The following is a 15,000-nucleotide window of genomic DNA, read 5'->3' as shown; positions in this document are numbered from 1 at the left end:
CTCTCTCTCTCTTTCTCTCTCTCTCTCTCTCTCTCTCTCTCTCTCTCTCTCTCTCTCTCTCTCTCTCTCTCTCTCTCTCTCTCTCTCTCTCTCTCTCTCTCTCTCTCTCTCTCTCTCTCTCTCTCGCTCTCTCTCTCTCTTACTCTCTCTCTGTCCCTCCCTCCCTCCCTCCCTTCCTCCCTTTCTCCTCCTGGCACAAGGGTTGTAGCAGCATCCCTGATCCCTTCCTCTCCTTCTCCTTCTCCCCCTCCTTCCTTCCCTCCATCTCTCCTCTCCCCCTCCTTCCTTCCTTCCCTCCCTCTCTCCCCTCCCCCTCCCCTCCTACCCCACCCATACCCACCTACCCACCTGGCGCAGGGGTTGTAGCAGCATCCCTTAACCTTTCCCTCTCCCTCTCCTTCTCAACCTCCCTTCCTCTCCCTCTTCTTCTCAACCTCCCTCCCTCTCCCTCTCCTTCTCAACCTCCCTTCCTCTCCTTCTCCTTCCCAACCTCCCTCCCTCTCTTTCTCCTTCTCAACCTCCCTCCCTCTCCTTCTCCTTCTCAACCTCCCTCCCTCTCCTTCTCCTTCTCAACCTCCCTCCCTCTCCTTCTCCTTCTCAACCTCCCTCCCTCTCCCTCTCCTTCTCAACCTCCCTCCCTCTCCTTCTCCTTCTCCTTCTCAACCTCCCTCCCTCTCCTTCTCCTTCTCAACCTCCCTTCCTCGCCTTCTCCTTCTCTTTCTCAACCTCCCTCCCTCTCCTTCTCCTTCTCAACCTCCCTCCCTCTCCTTCTCCTTCTCAACCTCCCTCCCTCTCCTTCTCCTTCTCAACCTCCCTTCCTCTCCCTCTCCTTCTCAACCTCCCTCCCTCTCCCTCTCCTTCTCAACCTCCCTTCCTCTCCTTCTCCTTCTCAACCTCCCTTCCTCTCCTTCTCCTTCTCAACCTCCCTTCCTCTCCCTCTCCTTCTCAACCTCCCTCCCTCTCCCTCTCCTTCTCAACCTCCCTTCCTCTCCTTCTCCTTCTCAACCTCCCTTCCTCTCCCTCTCCTTCTCAACCTCCCTCCCTCTCCCTCTCCTTCTCAACCTCCCTTCCTCTCCTTCTCCTTCTCAACCTCCCTTCCTCTCCCTCTCCTTCTCCTTCTCAACCTCCCTCCCTCTCCTTCTCCTTCTCAACCTCCCTCCCTCTCCCTCTCCTTCTCCTTCTCAACCTCCCTTCCTTCCTTCCCTCTCTCCCCTCCCCCTCCCCTCCTACCCCACCCATACCCACCCACCTGGCGCAGGGGTTGTAGCAGCATCCCTTAACCTCTCCCTCTCCTTCTCCTTCTCAACCTCCCTTCCTCTCCCTCTTCTTCTCAACCTCCCTTCCTCTCCCTCTTCTTCTCAACCTCCCTCCCTCTCCTTCTCCTTCTCAACCTCCCTCCCTCTCCCTCTCCTTCTCAACCTCCCTTCCTCTCCTTCTCCTTCTCAACCTCCCTTCCTCTCCCTCTCCTTCTCCTTCTCAACCTCCCTCCCTCTCCTTCTCCTTCTCAACCTCCCTCCCTCTCCCTCTCCTTCTCCTTCTCAACCTCCCTTCCTTCCTTCCCTCTCTCCCCTCCCCCTCCCCTCCTACCCCACCCATACCCACCCACCTGGCGCAGGGGTTGTAGCAGCATCCCTTAACCTTTCCCTCTCCCTCTCCTTCTCAACCTCCCTTCCTCTCCCTCTTCTTCTCAACCTCCCTTCCTCTCCCTCTTCTTCTCAACCTCCCTCCCTCTCCTTCTCCTTCTCAACCTCCCTCCCTCTCCTTCTCCTTCTCTACCTCCCTCCCTCTCCTTCTCCTTCTCAACCTCCCTTCCTCTCCTTCTCCTTCTCAACCTCCCTCCCTCTCCCTCTCCTTCTCAACCTCCCTTCCTCTCCTTCTCAACCTCCCTCCCTCTCCCTCTCCTTCTCAACCTCCCTCCCTCTCCTTCTCCTTCTCAACCTCCCTCCCTCTCCCTCTCCTTCTCCTTCTCAACCTCCCTTCCTTCCTTCCCTCTCTCCCCTCCCCCTCCCCTCCTATCCCACCCATACCCACCCACCTGGCGCAGGGGTTGTAGCAGCATCCCTTAACCTCTCCCTCTCCTTCTCCTTCTCAACCTCCCTTCCTCCTCCTCTTCTTCTCCCCCTCCTTGCTTCCCTCCCTCTCCTTCTCCTTCTCAACCTCCCTCCCTTTCCTTCTCCTTCTCAACCTCCCTTCCTCTCTTTCTCCTTCTCAACCTCCCTCCCTCTCCCTCTCCTTCCCCCCCTCCTTCCTCCCTTCCCTCTCCTACCTGGCGCAGGGGTTGTAACAGCATCCCTTAACCTTTCCCTCTCCCTCTCCTTCTCCCCCTCCTTCCCTCTCTCCCCTCCCCCTCCTACCCCACCCATACCCACCCACCTGGAGCAGGGGTTGTAGCAGCATCCCTTAACCTCTCCCTCTCCTTCTCCTTCTCAGCCTCCCTCCCTCTCCCTCTCCTTCTCCCCCTCCTTCCTTCCTTCCTTCCCCCTCCCCTCCTACCCATACCCACCCACCTGGCGCAGGGGTTGTAGCAGCATCCCTTAACCTCTCCCTCTCTTTCTCCTCCTCAACCTCCCTTCCTCTCCCTCTCCTTCTCAACCTCCCTCCCTCTCCTTCTCCCCCTCCTTCCTTCCTTCCCCCTCCCCTCCTACCCATACCCACTCACCTGGCGCAGGGGTTGTAACAGCATCCCTGATCTCCGAAGAAGGTCTCGCCGTCCTCGAGGGTGTCCGGCAGCTTCTGGTCGAGCGTCTCGGGCAGCAGGAGGCTGACGAGGCCGCCCACGATGGTCACCACGCCCAGGATGGTGTAGGGGAGGAAGTGGCCGTATTTGGACTGGAGGGAGAAAGGGGACCGAACCGTGGGATGATGTTATGATTATATTATTCTGACTCAATTATTACCTCCCCCCTCCATCTCTCTTTCTCTCGTTCTTTCTATCTCTCTCTCTCTCTCTCTTTCTCTCTCTCTCTCTCTCTCTCTCTCACACTCTCTCTCTCTCTCTCTTTCTCTCTCTCTCTCTTTCTCTCTCTCTTTCTCTCTCTCTCTCTCTCGTTCTCTCTCTCTCTCTCTATTTATTTGTCTATCTCTATATCTCTATCTTGTTCCTAATCTCTCTCTCTCTCTCTCTCTCTCTCTCTCTCTCTCTCTCTCTCTCTCTCTCTCTCTCTCTCTCTCTCTCTCTCTCTCTCTCTCTCTCTCTCTCTCTCCGAACTTGGACTGTGGTTAAAAGGAGGGGAGTGAGAAGATTGGAATAATAATAGAAATTATTATGAAAAGAAATGTCACTCTTTACAATCAATACTTTTGTATCGAGACGAAGATGCACTTGACAAGGAGGATGAGTAGGAGAAGGAGGAGGAAGAGGAGGAGGAGTAGAGGAAGAGGGGGATAAGGAGGTGGGGGAGGAGGAGGAGGAGGAGGAGGAGGAGGAGGAGGAGGAGGAGGAGGAGGAGGAGGAGGAAAGGAGGAGGGGGATAAGGAGGAAGGGGGAAGAGGATGAGAATTAGAAGAAGAAGAAGAAGGAGGAGGAGGAGGAGGAGGAGGAGGAGGAGGAGGAGGAGGAGGAGGAGGAGGAGGAGGAGGAGGAGGAGGAGGAGGAGAAGGAGGAGGAGGAGGAAAGGAGGAGGGGGATAAGGAGGAGGGGGGGAAGAAGAGGAGGAGAAGAAGAAGAAGGAGGAGAAGGAGGAGGAAGAGAAGAAAGAGGAGGAGGAGGAGGAAATGATCAAGAACATGTAGGAGGAGAAGAAGAAGGAGGAGAAGAAGACGCAAAAGAAGAAGAGGAAGATGATGCTGATGAAGAAGAATAAAAAATCAGAAGGAGGATGAGAAGGGGAAGTGAGGGAGGAGGAGAAGAAAAAGAATAAGAATAAAAGAGAGATGAAGAACACTATACACGCAGATAAAAGGAGGAGAAAGGAAGATAACAAAGGAAAATTATGGATTATTTGAATCGATATACAGCTGCCACTTGACACAATGGCTTTATAGAAGGTCCTCGGAACTCTATAGTCACTTCTTAAGCTTTAAGTAAGATCCTTGGAACACTATAGCACACTATTTAAATATTTGGGTAGATATATCGGCGTTTAGCTTGCGTAGTGTGTGTGCGTGTGTGTGTGTGTGTGTGTATGTGTGTGTGTGTGTGTGTGTGTGTGTGTGTGTTTATATGTGTGTGTGTGCCTCACGCTGAACGCATCCAGGAGATCGAGTGAGTCAGGTCTGAGTCAGAAAAAGAAATAGTAGAAGGAGAAAAGGAAGGAGGAAGAGTTGGAGGAGGAGGAGGAGATGGAGGAGGAGGAGGAGGAGGAGGAGAGGAGGAGGGATAGGAGGAGGGAGAAGAGGAGGGAGAGGGAGAGGGGGGGAGGAGGAGGAAGAGGCGAAGGAGGAGATGGAGGAAGAGGAAGAGGAGGAGGAGAAGGAGGGGGGAAGAGGAGGAGGGATATGAGAAGGGAGAAGAGGAGGGAGAGGGAGAGGGGGAGGAGAAGGAGGAGGAGGACAAGGAGGAGGAGGAGGAGGAGGAGGGAGGGAAGGAGGTAGAGGAGGAGGGAGAGGAGGAGGAGGGAGAGGAGGAGGAGGAGGAGGAGGAGAAAGAGGAAGAAGAAGGAGAAGAGGAAGAAGGAAAAGAGGAAAGAGGAGGAAAGGAAGAAGAAGAACAAGAAGAAGAAACGGAAAAAAAGAACTAGAAGAAGAAGAATGATAAGAAGAAAAAAATAGGAAGAAGAAGAGGAGGAGAAAGACATAGTTACTCACCTACTCATCAAGGGACAGTGAATAGTCATTTATTTGACTTCAGGAAACATTTACTGAAGAGGGTAGGGTGAGTTATCCAAATTACTGACGGATATAAAATGAAAAATTAATATTAATCAAGAAGGGAAAGTTATGTCTTTTAACTCGAAATGTACTCACCAGGAATAAGAAGAGATGCACAAACTCTTATCCACTGACTCACTATGACTCACTCTAACTAGCCAATTAGACTCGCAGTATAGAAGCAAACTTGAACACACAAACTCATACTTGCACAGTGAGTAACTGAGTCACTCTTCACTCACCAAAAAGACTCACTAAACAATACAAAACTCACACGTAGTACCACACACTCACATTCTTAACTCACCGATTGTTAGCAGACTCACTCTTACTCATTCACCAACCAAATCGCACATACTCACACTGGCTTATTAACTAACCATAGATTCATTCTTATCCCACTAAGTAACCACAAATACTCACAATACTCATTCCCCACCTTTGACTCATATCAATCATTCCCTTTGACTCATATTACTCATTCCCTTTGACACATATTACTCATTCCCTCTGACTCATATGACATTCTCTTTGGCTCATATTACTCATTACCCTTGATTCATATCACTCATTCCCTTTGACTCATATTACTCATTCCCTTTGACTCATATCAATCATTCCCTATTACTCATATCACTCATTCCCTTTGACTCATATCACTCATTCCCTCTGACTCATATTACTCATTCCCTTTGACTCATATTACTCATTCCCTTTGACTCATATCAATCATTCCCTATGACTCGTATTACTCATTCCCTTTGACTCATATCACTCATTCCCTATGACTCATATTACTCATTCCCTTCGACCCATATCAATCATTCCCTTTGACTGATATCACTCATTCACTCTTACTCATAATATTCACTCACTCAGACTCCCAAAACTCACTCCCACACTTACAAAACCCACTCACTCTTACTCCCAAAACTCACTCACTCACTCCCAAAACTCACTCACTCACCCAGACCCCACTCTTACAAAACTCACCCACTCTTACTCCCAAAACTCACTCACTCAGACCCCCAACCCTCCCACACTTACAAAACTCTCTCCCTCACTCCCAAAACCCAACTCCAACTCACCCCCATCCTTCCCACACTTACAAAACTCACTCCCTCACTCACAATATTCACTCACTCACTCCCAAACCTCCCACACTTACAAAACCCACTCACTCTTACTCCCAAAACTCACTCACTCAGACCCCAACCCTCCCACACTTACAAAACTCACTCCCTCACTCACAATATTCACTCACTCACTCCCAAACCTCCCACACTTACAAAACCCACTCACTCTTACTCCCAAAACTCACTCACTCAGACCCATCCTTCCCACACTTACAAAACTCTCTCCCTCACTCCCAAAACTCACTCACTCAGACCCCCAACCCTCCCACACTTACAAAACTCTCTCCCTCGCTCCCAAAACCCAACTCCAACTCACCAAATAGACCACATAAGGCGAGATGAAAGCCGCAACGTAGCCGAGGGTGTGAATAGCCCCTGAGCCAGACCCGCGGGCTACTGTTGGCAGGACCTCAACCGGGTACTGTTGACCGACGTTGATTGACATCGTGACGAGAAACCGGCCAACGATTGCCAACACTAACACCATTGATGTGTTGTCTGTGGGATGCGAGGTGGGTGTTAGAGAGAGGTGGTGGGGGAGGAGGTGGGGGAGAAGGTGGTGGGGGAGGAGGTGGAGGTGGGGGAGGTGGTGGAGGTGGGGGAGATGGGAGAGGTGGAGGGGGAGGTGGGGGAGGTGGAGGTGGAGGTGGTGGAGAAAGGGGAGGTGGGGGTGGGGGAGGAGGTGGAGATGGAGGTGGAGGTGGGGGAGGTGGGGGAGGAGGAGGTGGAGGAGATGGTGGAGGAGGTGGAGGAGGAGGTGGAGATGGTAGAGGAAATGAATGAGAATGAGAATGAGAAGGAGGAGGAGGAGAAGGAGAATGAAGTGAAAAAGGAGATGAAGAAGGAAAAGAAGATGAAGAAGAAGAAGAAGAAGGAGATGAAGAAGAAGAAGAAGAAGGAGATGAAGAAGAAGAAGGAGATGAAGGAAAAGAAGATGAAGAAGAAGAAGAAGAAGGAGATGAAGAAGAAGAAGAAGAAGAAGGAGATGAAGAAGAAGAAGGAGATGAAGAAGAAGAAGAAGAAGGAGATGAAGAAAAAGAAGAAGAAGGAGATGAAGAAGAAGAAGGTGAAAAAGAAGGAAATGAAGAGGAACGAGAAGAAGAAAGAAATGAAGAAGGGGAAGAAGGAGAAGTAGATGAAGAAGGAGATGAAGAAGGAGAAACAGAAGAAAAAGAAGGGTATGAAAGCGAATGAGAAGAAGAAAGAAATGGAGGAGATGAAAAGGGTGAAGAAGGAGGAGATGAAGAAGGGGAAGAAGGAGGAGAAGAATTAAAGGAAGAAGAAGCAGAAGGAGATGAAGAAGGCGAAGAATGATGAGAAGACGGAAGATAAGGAGAAGAAAAATGAGAATAAGGAGAAAAAGGAGAAGAAGGGGAAGAAAGAGGAGGAGAGTAAGAAGAAGAAGGAGGAGGAGGAGGAGGAGAAGGAGAAGAAGAAGGAGGAAGAGGAGAAGAAGGAGGAAGAGGAGAAGAATGAGAAGAAGAATGAGGAGGAAAATGAGAAGAAAGAAAAGAAGGAAATGAAGAAAAAAATTATAATAATAACAATAATAGTAATACACAAAATAATATCAATAATAATGATAATGATGATAGTAATATTAATGGTGGTAGTGATAATGCTTTTAATGGTAATAACAATAATGATAATTATAATGATGATAGAAATAATAATAATATTGATAGTAATAATGATAATAATAATATTAATAATAATGATGATGATAATGATAATGATAATAATAATAATAATAATAATTATGATAATAATGATAATGATAATAATGATAATAATAATGAGGATAAAAATAATATTTAATGTGATAATGATAATGACAATAACAAAAACAAAACCAATAAAAGTAATCACAACCCCCCCTCACCCCACCCCTACATCCTCCTCACCCCCCCACCCCCCTATTCCCCCCACCGAGAGAGGCCATATATATACTCACGCACACCCCCCCACCACTCCCCCACCCCGTGGTGTACATATATCCTCACACTCCCCCAACCCCCCACCCCACCCCTACATCCTCACCCCCTACTCCCCCCACTCCCCACCCCTACATCCTCACCCCCTACTCCCCCAATCCCCCACCCCACCCCTACATCCTCACCCCCTACTCCCCCCCCCACTCCCCCCCACTCCCCCCCTACCACCTCCTCACCCGGGGGCACGGCAGCGATGGCCAGACACATGACCCCGCCCGCCACCAGCGTCCACACCGTCGTATGTCTTCGACCCAACTTCTCGACCGCAACCATCGTCAAGAAGTCCGCCGGAAGTTCGACAGCTCCGGCCAGGGTGAAAGTGGTGAAGACGTTGGCGCCGATGTGTTCCGTGTTCCTCATGTGGGCGTCGTAGGCGAGGATGATCACCATCCTTTGGGTGGGGGTGGGGTGGGGGTGGGGGAGGTGGGGGAGGGGAGGTGGGAGGGGGGGTTGGGTGGGGTGGGAGGGGGTGTGAAGGGGTGGTGGGGTGGGGAGGTTGGGTGGGGTGGGAGGTGGGAGGGTTAGGTAGGAGGGGAGGTGTGGGAGGTGTGGGAGGGGGGGTGGGGTGGGGAGGTTGGGTGGGGGGAGGGATGGGTGGTGGGGGAGGGGGTGTGAAGGGGTGGTGGGGTGGGGAGGTTGGATGGGGTGGGAGGTAGGAGGGTTAGGTAGGAGGGGAGGTATGGGAGGGGGGAGGTGTGGGAGGGGGGAGGGGGTGTGAAGGGGTGGTGGGGTGGGAGGGGGTATGGGGGGAGGGGTGTATAAGGATGGAGGGTGGGAGGGGTAGGGGTAGGATGGGTGAGAGGGCGTGTATAGGGATGGAGGGATGGAAGGGGTAGGGGTTAGGGGTAGGTAGGTGTAGAGTGTAGGGGGTGTAGAGGGAGGGAGTGGGGGAAGGGTAGGATAGGGGGAGAGGGGGTGTAGAGAGAAGGATGGGAGGTAGGGGGAGGGGTCGAGGGAGAGGTAGAGAGAAAGAAGGGGGGTTATTCCTGGTATTTTTTGTATTGTTGTTGTTATCATCATTGTTAATATAATTATTACCATTATTATCATTATTGTCATTATCATTATCGTTATTCTCATTGTTATCACTATTATCATTATCTTCATAATCATTAATAAATGTAATCATGACTATTAGTGATTGTATGTGTGACAGCATCAATCTAATCACCTCCCCATTCCCCTCTCACCCCCCTTCCCATCCCTTCTCACACCATCCCCAACCCCTCTCCCCCCCTCCCTCATCCCCTCTCACCCCCATCCCCATCCCTTCTCACCCAATTCCTCCCCATCCCCTTCCCCCATCCCTTCTCACCCCTCTCCCCCCTCCTTATCCCTTCTCACCCCCCTCCCCAACCCTTTTCACCCACCCCTCCCCCTCCTTCCCCATCCCCTCTCCCCCACCCTAACCGCTGTCATCCCTCTCCCCCATCCCACCCAATCCCCCTCCCCCACCCCCTCCCCATCCCTCCCTATCCCTACTCACCCACCCCTACCCATCCCCTCCTCCTCCCCCATCCCCTCTATCCCTTCTCACTCACCCCCTCCCCATCCCCATCACCCATCCCCTCTCACCCCTCTCCCCTATCCCCATCCCCTCTCACTCACCCCTTCCCCATCCCCATCCCTTCTCACTCACCCCTTCCCCATTCCCTCTCCACCACCCCTCCCCTATCCCTCTCCCATCCCCCATCCTTCCCCCCCGCCCCCCCCATCCCCTCCTCTCCCCATCCCCATCCCCTCCCTCCCCCCTTCCCCTCCCCTCCCCCCCCCCCTCCCCCTCCCCCCCCTCTCACTCACCACATAAGACACAGCACAAGGAAGCGCCTTCTGAGGACAGGCGTCTTAAGGAGATCTGTTACGGTGATTTTTCTGTCTTCTTTTTCTTCGGTCTGTTTCCACCCGTAGGCCTAAGGAAGAAAGGGGATTTTGTGAAGAGTTTGTGGGGATAAGGATCTCTCTGTTTGTGTCTGTTTGTCTGTCTCTCTCTCTCTCTCTCCCTTTCACTCTCTCTCTATCTGTCTCTCTCTCTCTCTCTCTCTCTCTCTCTCTCTCTCTCTCTCTCTCTCTCTCTCTCTCTCTCTCTCTCTCTCTCTCTCTCTCTCTCTCTCTCTCTCTCTCTCTCTCTCTCTCTCTCTCTCTCTCTCTCTCTCTCTCTCTCTCTCTCTCTCTCTTTCAAACAATGCTGAGGGAACTGAATGTAAGTTGTGCAGTCAACCCTATTCACACACCCTTGACCACTATGTAATGATATGCCCTCTAATTGAAGAGGATTGAACGTAAAACATTGTACAGTATTGCAACATCCTTTATAGAGGACGGCATTTTATCAGATATATTACGTAAACACAAGGACTTTCCCTGTAATAGATAAAATTGCAAGGTTTTTCTAGAGTGATATACATGCACTACTATGTCCTATGTATAGCTTTGCCATAGCATATCAATTGACAGGGTCATAGTAATATCTGCTTCACCAACAATGTATGCCTCAGAATGTAACATGAACTGTACAAACCATTTAGGCATAGTTCCTATGCCTATTCATTTGTATACACTGTATATAGTATGAACAAACTTATTAAAATCAAAACTCTCTCTCTCTCTCTCTCTCTCTTTTCTCTCTCTCTTTTCTCTCTCTCTTCTCTCTCTCTCTCTCTCTCTCTCTCTCTCTCTCTCTCTCTCTCTCTCTCTCTCTCTCTCTCTCTCTCTCTCTCTCTCTCTCTCTCTCTCTCTCTCTCTCTCTCTCTCTCACACACACACATGCACCAGAACGCGGCAACCTTCCCATGCCACAAAAGAACACCAATCTTAGAAAACTAACCATAAAAAACAAACAAACAAACAACAAACAAAAACACCACAACCATAACAATCCCACCCCCCATATCCCGGCCTCCCCCACCCACTCCCCACCCTCCCTCCCACCCTCCCCTCCCTCCCTCCTCCCCCCCTTACCTTGAACTCCTCAACGACCTCATCCGAAAGCGGTCTCCTGTTGATGCGTCCGGCTCGCTTGAGAATGGCTACGGCTTCCTCGACTCGCCCTTGACTCAGCAACCAGCGGGCAGACTCGGGGACAATCCTGGCGGAAGGAGGGAGGCTAGTCATAGTCATAGTCATAGGCATACGGACGAAGCTGCTTGTGAGAAGGAGAGAGAGAGAGAGAGATGTGGGAGGAGGGAGGGGGAGTAGGAGAGGGAGAGGGGGAGGGAGAGAAGGAGGGGGAGGGGGAGGGGGAGGGGGAGGGGGAGGGGAAGAGAGAAAGAGAGAGAGAGAGAGAGAGAGAGATGTGGGAGGAAAGAGGGGGAGAGGAGAGAGAGGGAGTGGGAGAGGGAAGAGGGAGGGGGGAATGGAGGACGGATGGATGGAGCGAGAGAGAGAGAGAGAGAGAGAGAGAGAGAGAGAGAGAGAGAGAGAGAGAGAGAGAGAGAGAGAGAGAGAGAGAGAGAGAGAGAGAGAGAGAGAGAGAGATGTGGGGGGAGGGAGAGGGAGAGGAGAAGGTGAGTGGGAGAGGGAAAGGAGAAGGGGGGAGAGGGAGAGGGAGAGGGAGGGGGAATGGAGTACAGATGGATAGAGAGAAAGAGAGAGAGATAAAGAGGGTGGAAGAAAGAATACTAAATAGAGAAAGAGCAATAGCCAAGAATAAACACACTACCACTAGTATTTATATAAACACAATACCACATACCACACATACCACAACACCTCACCATAACCCTCACCATATGAAGACAATACACGTAAGGAGTGGCACGTAGATGGCGATGGTGAAGAAAGTCCAGTGCCCGAGTGCCATAGCTATCCAGGGCATGGCACACATAGCCGCCGTTAGGAAGATCATGATAGGGACATTTGCCATGATGGTTCTGTATTTACTTGAGACATATTCGAGCACTGTTTTTTTTTTTTTTTTTTGGGGGGGGGGTGGGGGTGGGGGGGAGGGGGGAGGGGAGAGAAAGAAAATATGAGTGTTGGTCAGATAGATCGGAAAAGAATGGTTTCGTTTTGGTAGGTTTAGAGTTAGAATAAGTTAGCTAATTCGTTCCAGAGGGGTGGGTTGTTGTGAGGAAAAATCTGTTTTATATCATATTTTCAGTATTGAAATTTGCCTGTGAGTTATAGATTATGCATTTTTTACTTTGCTGAGATTGCTGTTTATGTTTTTTTTTTAATTTGGCCATATATTGTAAAGTGAAATGAAGAATAATTTCAGGCAATTTAAGCAAATGAATTCTAAATCGGGTGTAAAAGTATCTGAAATGTGGCGACAAATGCCTTAGACTTTTACCAACCCTTCACCTATCTGCCGTATGGGCGAAAACCCCATGACTCACGCAGTATGTAGGCGACCATAAAGTGTGTATCGTAGATCATCCCGACGATGAACCTGAAGACGGCGAAGGAGACGAAGGAGGAGCAGAAGGCGGAGGCCACGCCCGCGAGCCCGCCCACGACGTTGGTGGCCACGATGATCGGCAGGCGACCCCAGGCGTCCGCCGCCCAGCCTAGCACGGGCGACCCCACCAGAGACCCCACGAAGAACAGGGACTGAGCCAGGGTCGGTTTCCAGTCCTCGTCGCACACCCAGTCCAGCTGCAACAGGGGGGGTGGGGGTGGAGGGGGCAGTCAGTCTGGTTCATTGCATCTTACTTAGCAACATGGAACGTTCTCTCTGTTTGGCAATTGGTACTTTGTTTCGTATAAGGTAGTCATGCATTTGACATGCACTACGATATTGACTATGGTACTTGCATCATTGCTACTACTATTGCTTAAGATAATGTTAAAGCTATTGTTGCAATGATAGTAATAATAACAGCGACAATAATGATAATGATCATATAATAATTACACAATAATAGCAATAATAAGTAATATAACTTTCACCACTATTACTGCTTCTAAACCTACCAATGGAATTGCACCAGCAACTGCTACGACTTCAACAACATCAAATGCAACTCTTAGTATACAATGACCCTATAACCACAACTACAACAACTACCACTATTATTACCATTACAACCAAACCACTACATTATACTAAAAATACCACTAGTACCTCTATTACGCTACCAACACCACTTCTACCACTAATACAACCACAAATACAACCACAACCACAACCATTCCCAACAACCATAACAACATATCGTAATACCACCGACATTACACAAACGCCACATAACACAAAAGAGAATCAATATCCGTGTCAATTATGCAACATGCAATCAATACATCTCAAAGGCCAAATGAAACAGATCGAAGAATTGACATAAAACTTAATTAAAACTTGATTAAACTTACTTCTGACGTGATGGTTGGATAATAAAGGGAGAAATCGTAGTTCCAGCCATGACTACATCCGGTGGTAGGCCAGCTGGGGTCGGGCCAGCTGGCATTACTCTCCACCACCTGTGAACAACGCATTTAAAGGCAAAGATGTAATATTTTTTGTCATATCTTGTTGATTTGTAAATAATGATGATGATGATAATGATGATGATAAGGATGATAATGATGAGGATGGAAATGATAAGGATAATAATGATGAGGATAATAATGATATTAATGATGATAATAACAATAATGATATAATAATTATAATGATATCAACAACGATAATAATGATCATACTAAAAATAATTATGAAAATGATGATAATAACAATGATGATGAAAGAAATAACAATTATGTTCATAATATTTATAATAATGATATATGTGTGTGTGTGTCTTTCTTTGTGCATCTATTAGTTCTGAATTATAATTGCCATGCGAAACACTAATCTATAGCAACATTTCTATCATCATGATATTATGATAAAAAATCTTTTAAATTTGATAAGTATTAATGTATATATTTGGATCTGATGATAACGTGTATTTGTATGTGTTTACCAGGTTTCTTCATAAATTCTTGTGTGTGAATATATGTATAATCTTAAACTCGGGTGTATAATGTTGCATAACTCCGTTTGTGTATAATTACGTACGTACTTAAGTGGATAATAACAATCCACACCCACCCACACCCACACCCACACCCACACCCTCACCTGTTTGAAATCCACCTGGTATCTAACACACTCCAGGTACTTCCCCGTGTGAGCGTCCTTCGGAATGGTGAGTCTCTTGACCTGTTCCGAGGTCAGATTGAGCGAGGCGAGGTCAAAGGGCGGGGCGCACCAGTGAGGCGGGGTCAAGGTCATGAAGAACTGGCCGAAGTACACGAAGACGAGGAAAACGTTCATTAAGCAGATGACCCAAAATAAAATCTGGAAAGAGAGAAAGGGCATGAGAGATGGATAGAGAGAGAGGGAGGTAAAGAGAGGGAGAGCTGGTGTGATAGAGAGATGGATAGAGAGAAAGGGAGGTAAAGAGAGGGAGAGCTGGTGTGATAGAGAGATGGATTGAGAGAAAGGGAGGTAAAGAGAGGGAGAGCTGGTGTGATAAAGAGATGGATAGAGAGAAAGGGGGTAAAGAGAGGGAGAGCTGGTGTGATAAAGAGATGGATAGAGAGAGAGAGGGAGGTAAAGAGAGGGAGAGCTGGTGTGATGGATAGAGAGAAAGGGAGGTAAAGAGAGGGAGAGCTGGTGTGATAAAGAGATGGATAGAGAGAGAGGGAGGTAAAGAGAGGGAGAGATGGTGTGATAGAGAGATGGATAGAGAGAAAGGGAGGTAAAGAGAGGGAGAGATGGTGTGATAAAGAGATGGATAGAGAGAAAGAGAGGTAAAGAGAGGGAGAGATGGTGTGATAAAGAGATGGATAGAGAGAAAGGGAGATAAAGAGAGGGAGAGCTGGTGTGATGAAAGATGGATAGAGAGAAAGGGAGGTAAAGAGAGGGAGAGCTGGTGTGATAGAGAGATGGATAGAGAGAGAGGGAGGTAAAGAGAGGGAGAGATGGTGTGATGAAGAGATAGATAGAAAGAAAGAGAGATAACAAGAGTGAGGGACAGAGAGGAGAGATAGAGAAAAAGTGAGGAAGAGATAGAATGAGGGAGAGATAGAGAGCTAAAGAGAGGGAAAGGGAGAGACAGAAAAACGGAAAGGAGTGG

General features: G+C 49.0%; 1 protein-coding gene across 2 annotated transcripts in view; it reads right to left on the bottom strand.

Moving 5' to 3' along the window:
* LOC122251219 (organic cation transporter protein) overlaps positions 1–15,000 on the bottom strand; it is a 21,395-nt gene that overhangs the window by 1,008 nt on the left and 5,387 nt on the right. For both annotated transcript variants that reach the window (XM_086546133.1, XM_086546139.1), the window contains exons 3-11: positions 14,001–14,219; positions 13,250–13,357; positions 12,277–12,535; positions 11,665–11,836; positions 10,898–11,024; positions 9,740–9,849; positions 8,116–8,330; positions 6,262–6,443; positions 2,660–2,829 (exon numbers count right to left, since the gene is read on the bottom strand). In XM_086546133.1, the coding sequence (XP_086402259.1) occupies positions 2,660–2,829; positions 6,262–6,443; positions 8,116–8,330; positions 9,740–9,849; positions 10,898–11,024; positions 11,665–11,836; positions 12,277–12,535; positions 13,250–13,357; positions 14,001–14,219 (1,562 nt within the window). The remainder of the gene's footprint in view (positions 1–2,659; positions 2,830–6,261; positions 6,444–8,115; positions 8,331–9,739; positions 9,850–10,897; positions 11,025–11,664; positions 11,837–12,276; positions 12,536–13,249; positions 13,358–14,000; positions 14,220–15,000) is intronic.

Source organism: Penaeus japonicus, unplaced genomic scaffold (genome assembly GCF_977035675.1).
Source record: "Penaeus japonicus unplaced genomic scaffold, GWHDUDI00000001_assembly GWHDUDI00000002, whole genome shotgun sequence".
Taxonomy (NCBI): domain Eukaryota; kingdom Metazoa; phylum Arthropoda; class Malacostraca; order Decapoda; family Penaeidae; genus Penaeus; species Penaeus japonicus.
Note: the sequence above shows the minus strand (reverse complement) of the source record. Positions and strands in the feature narration are given on the sequence as shown.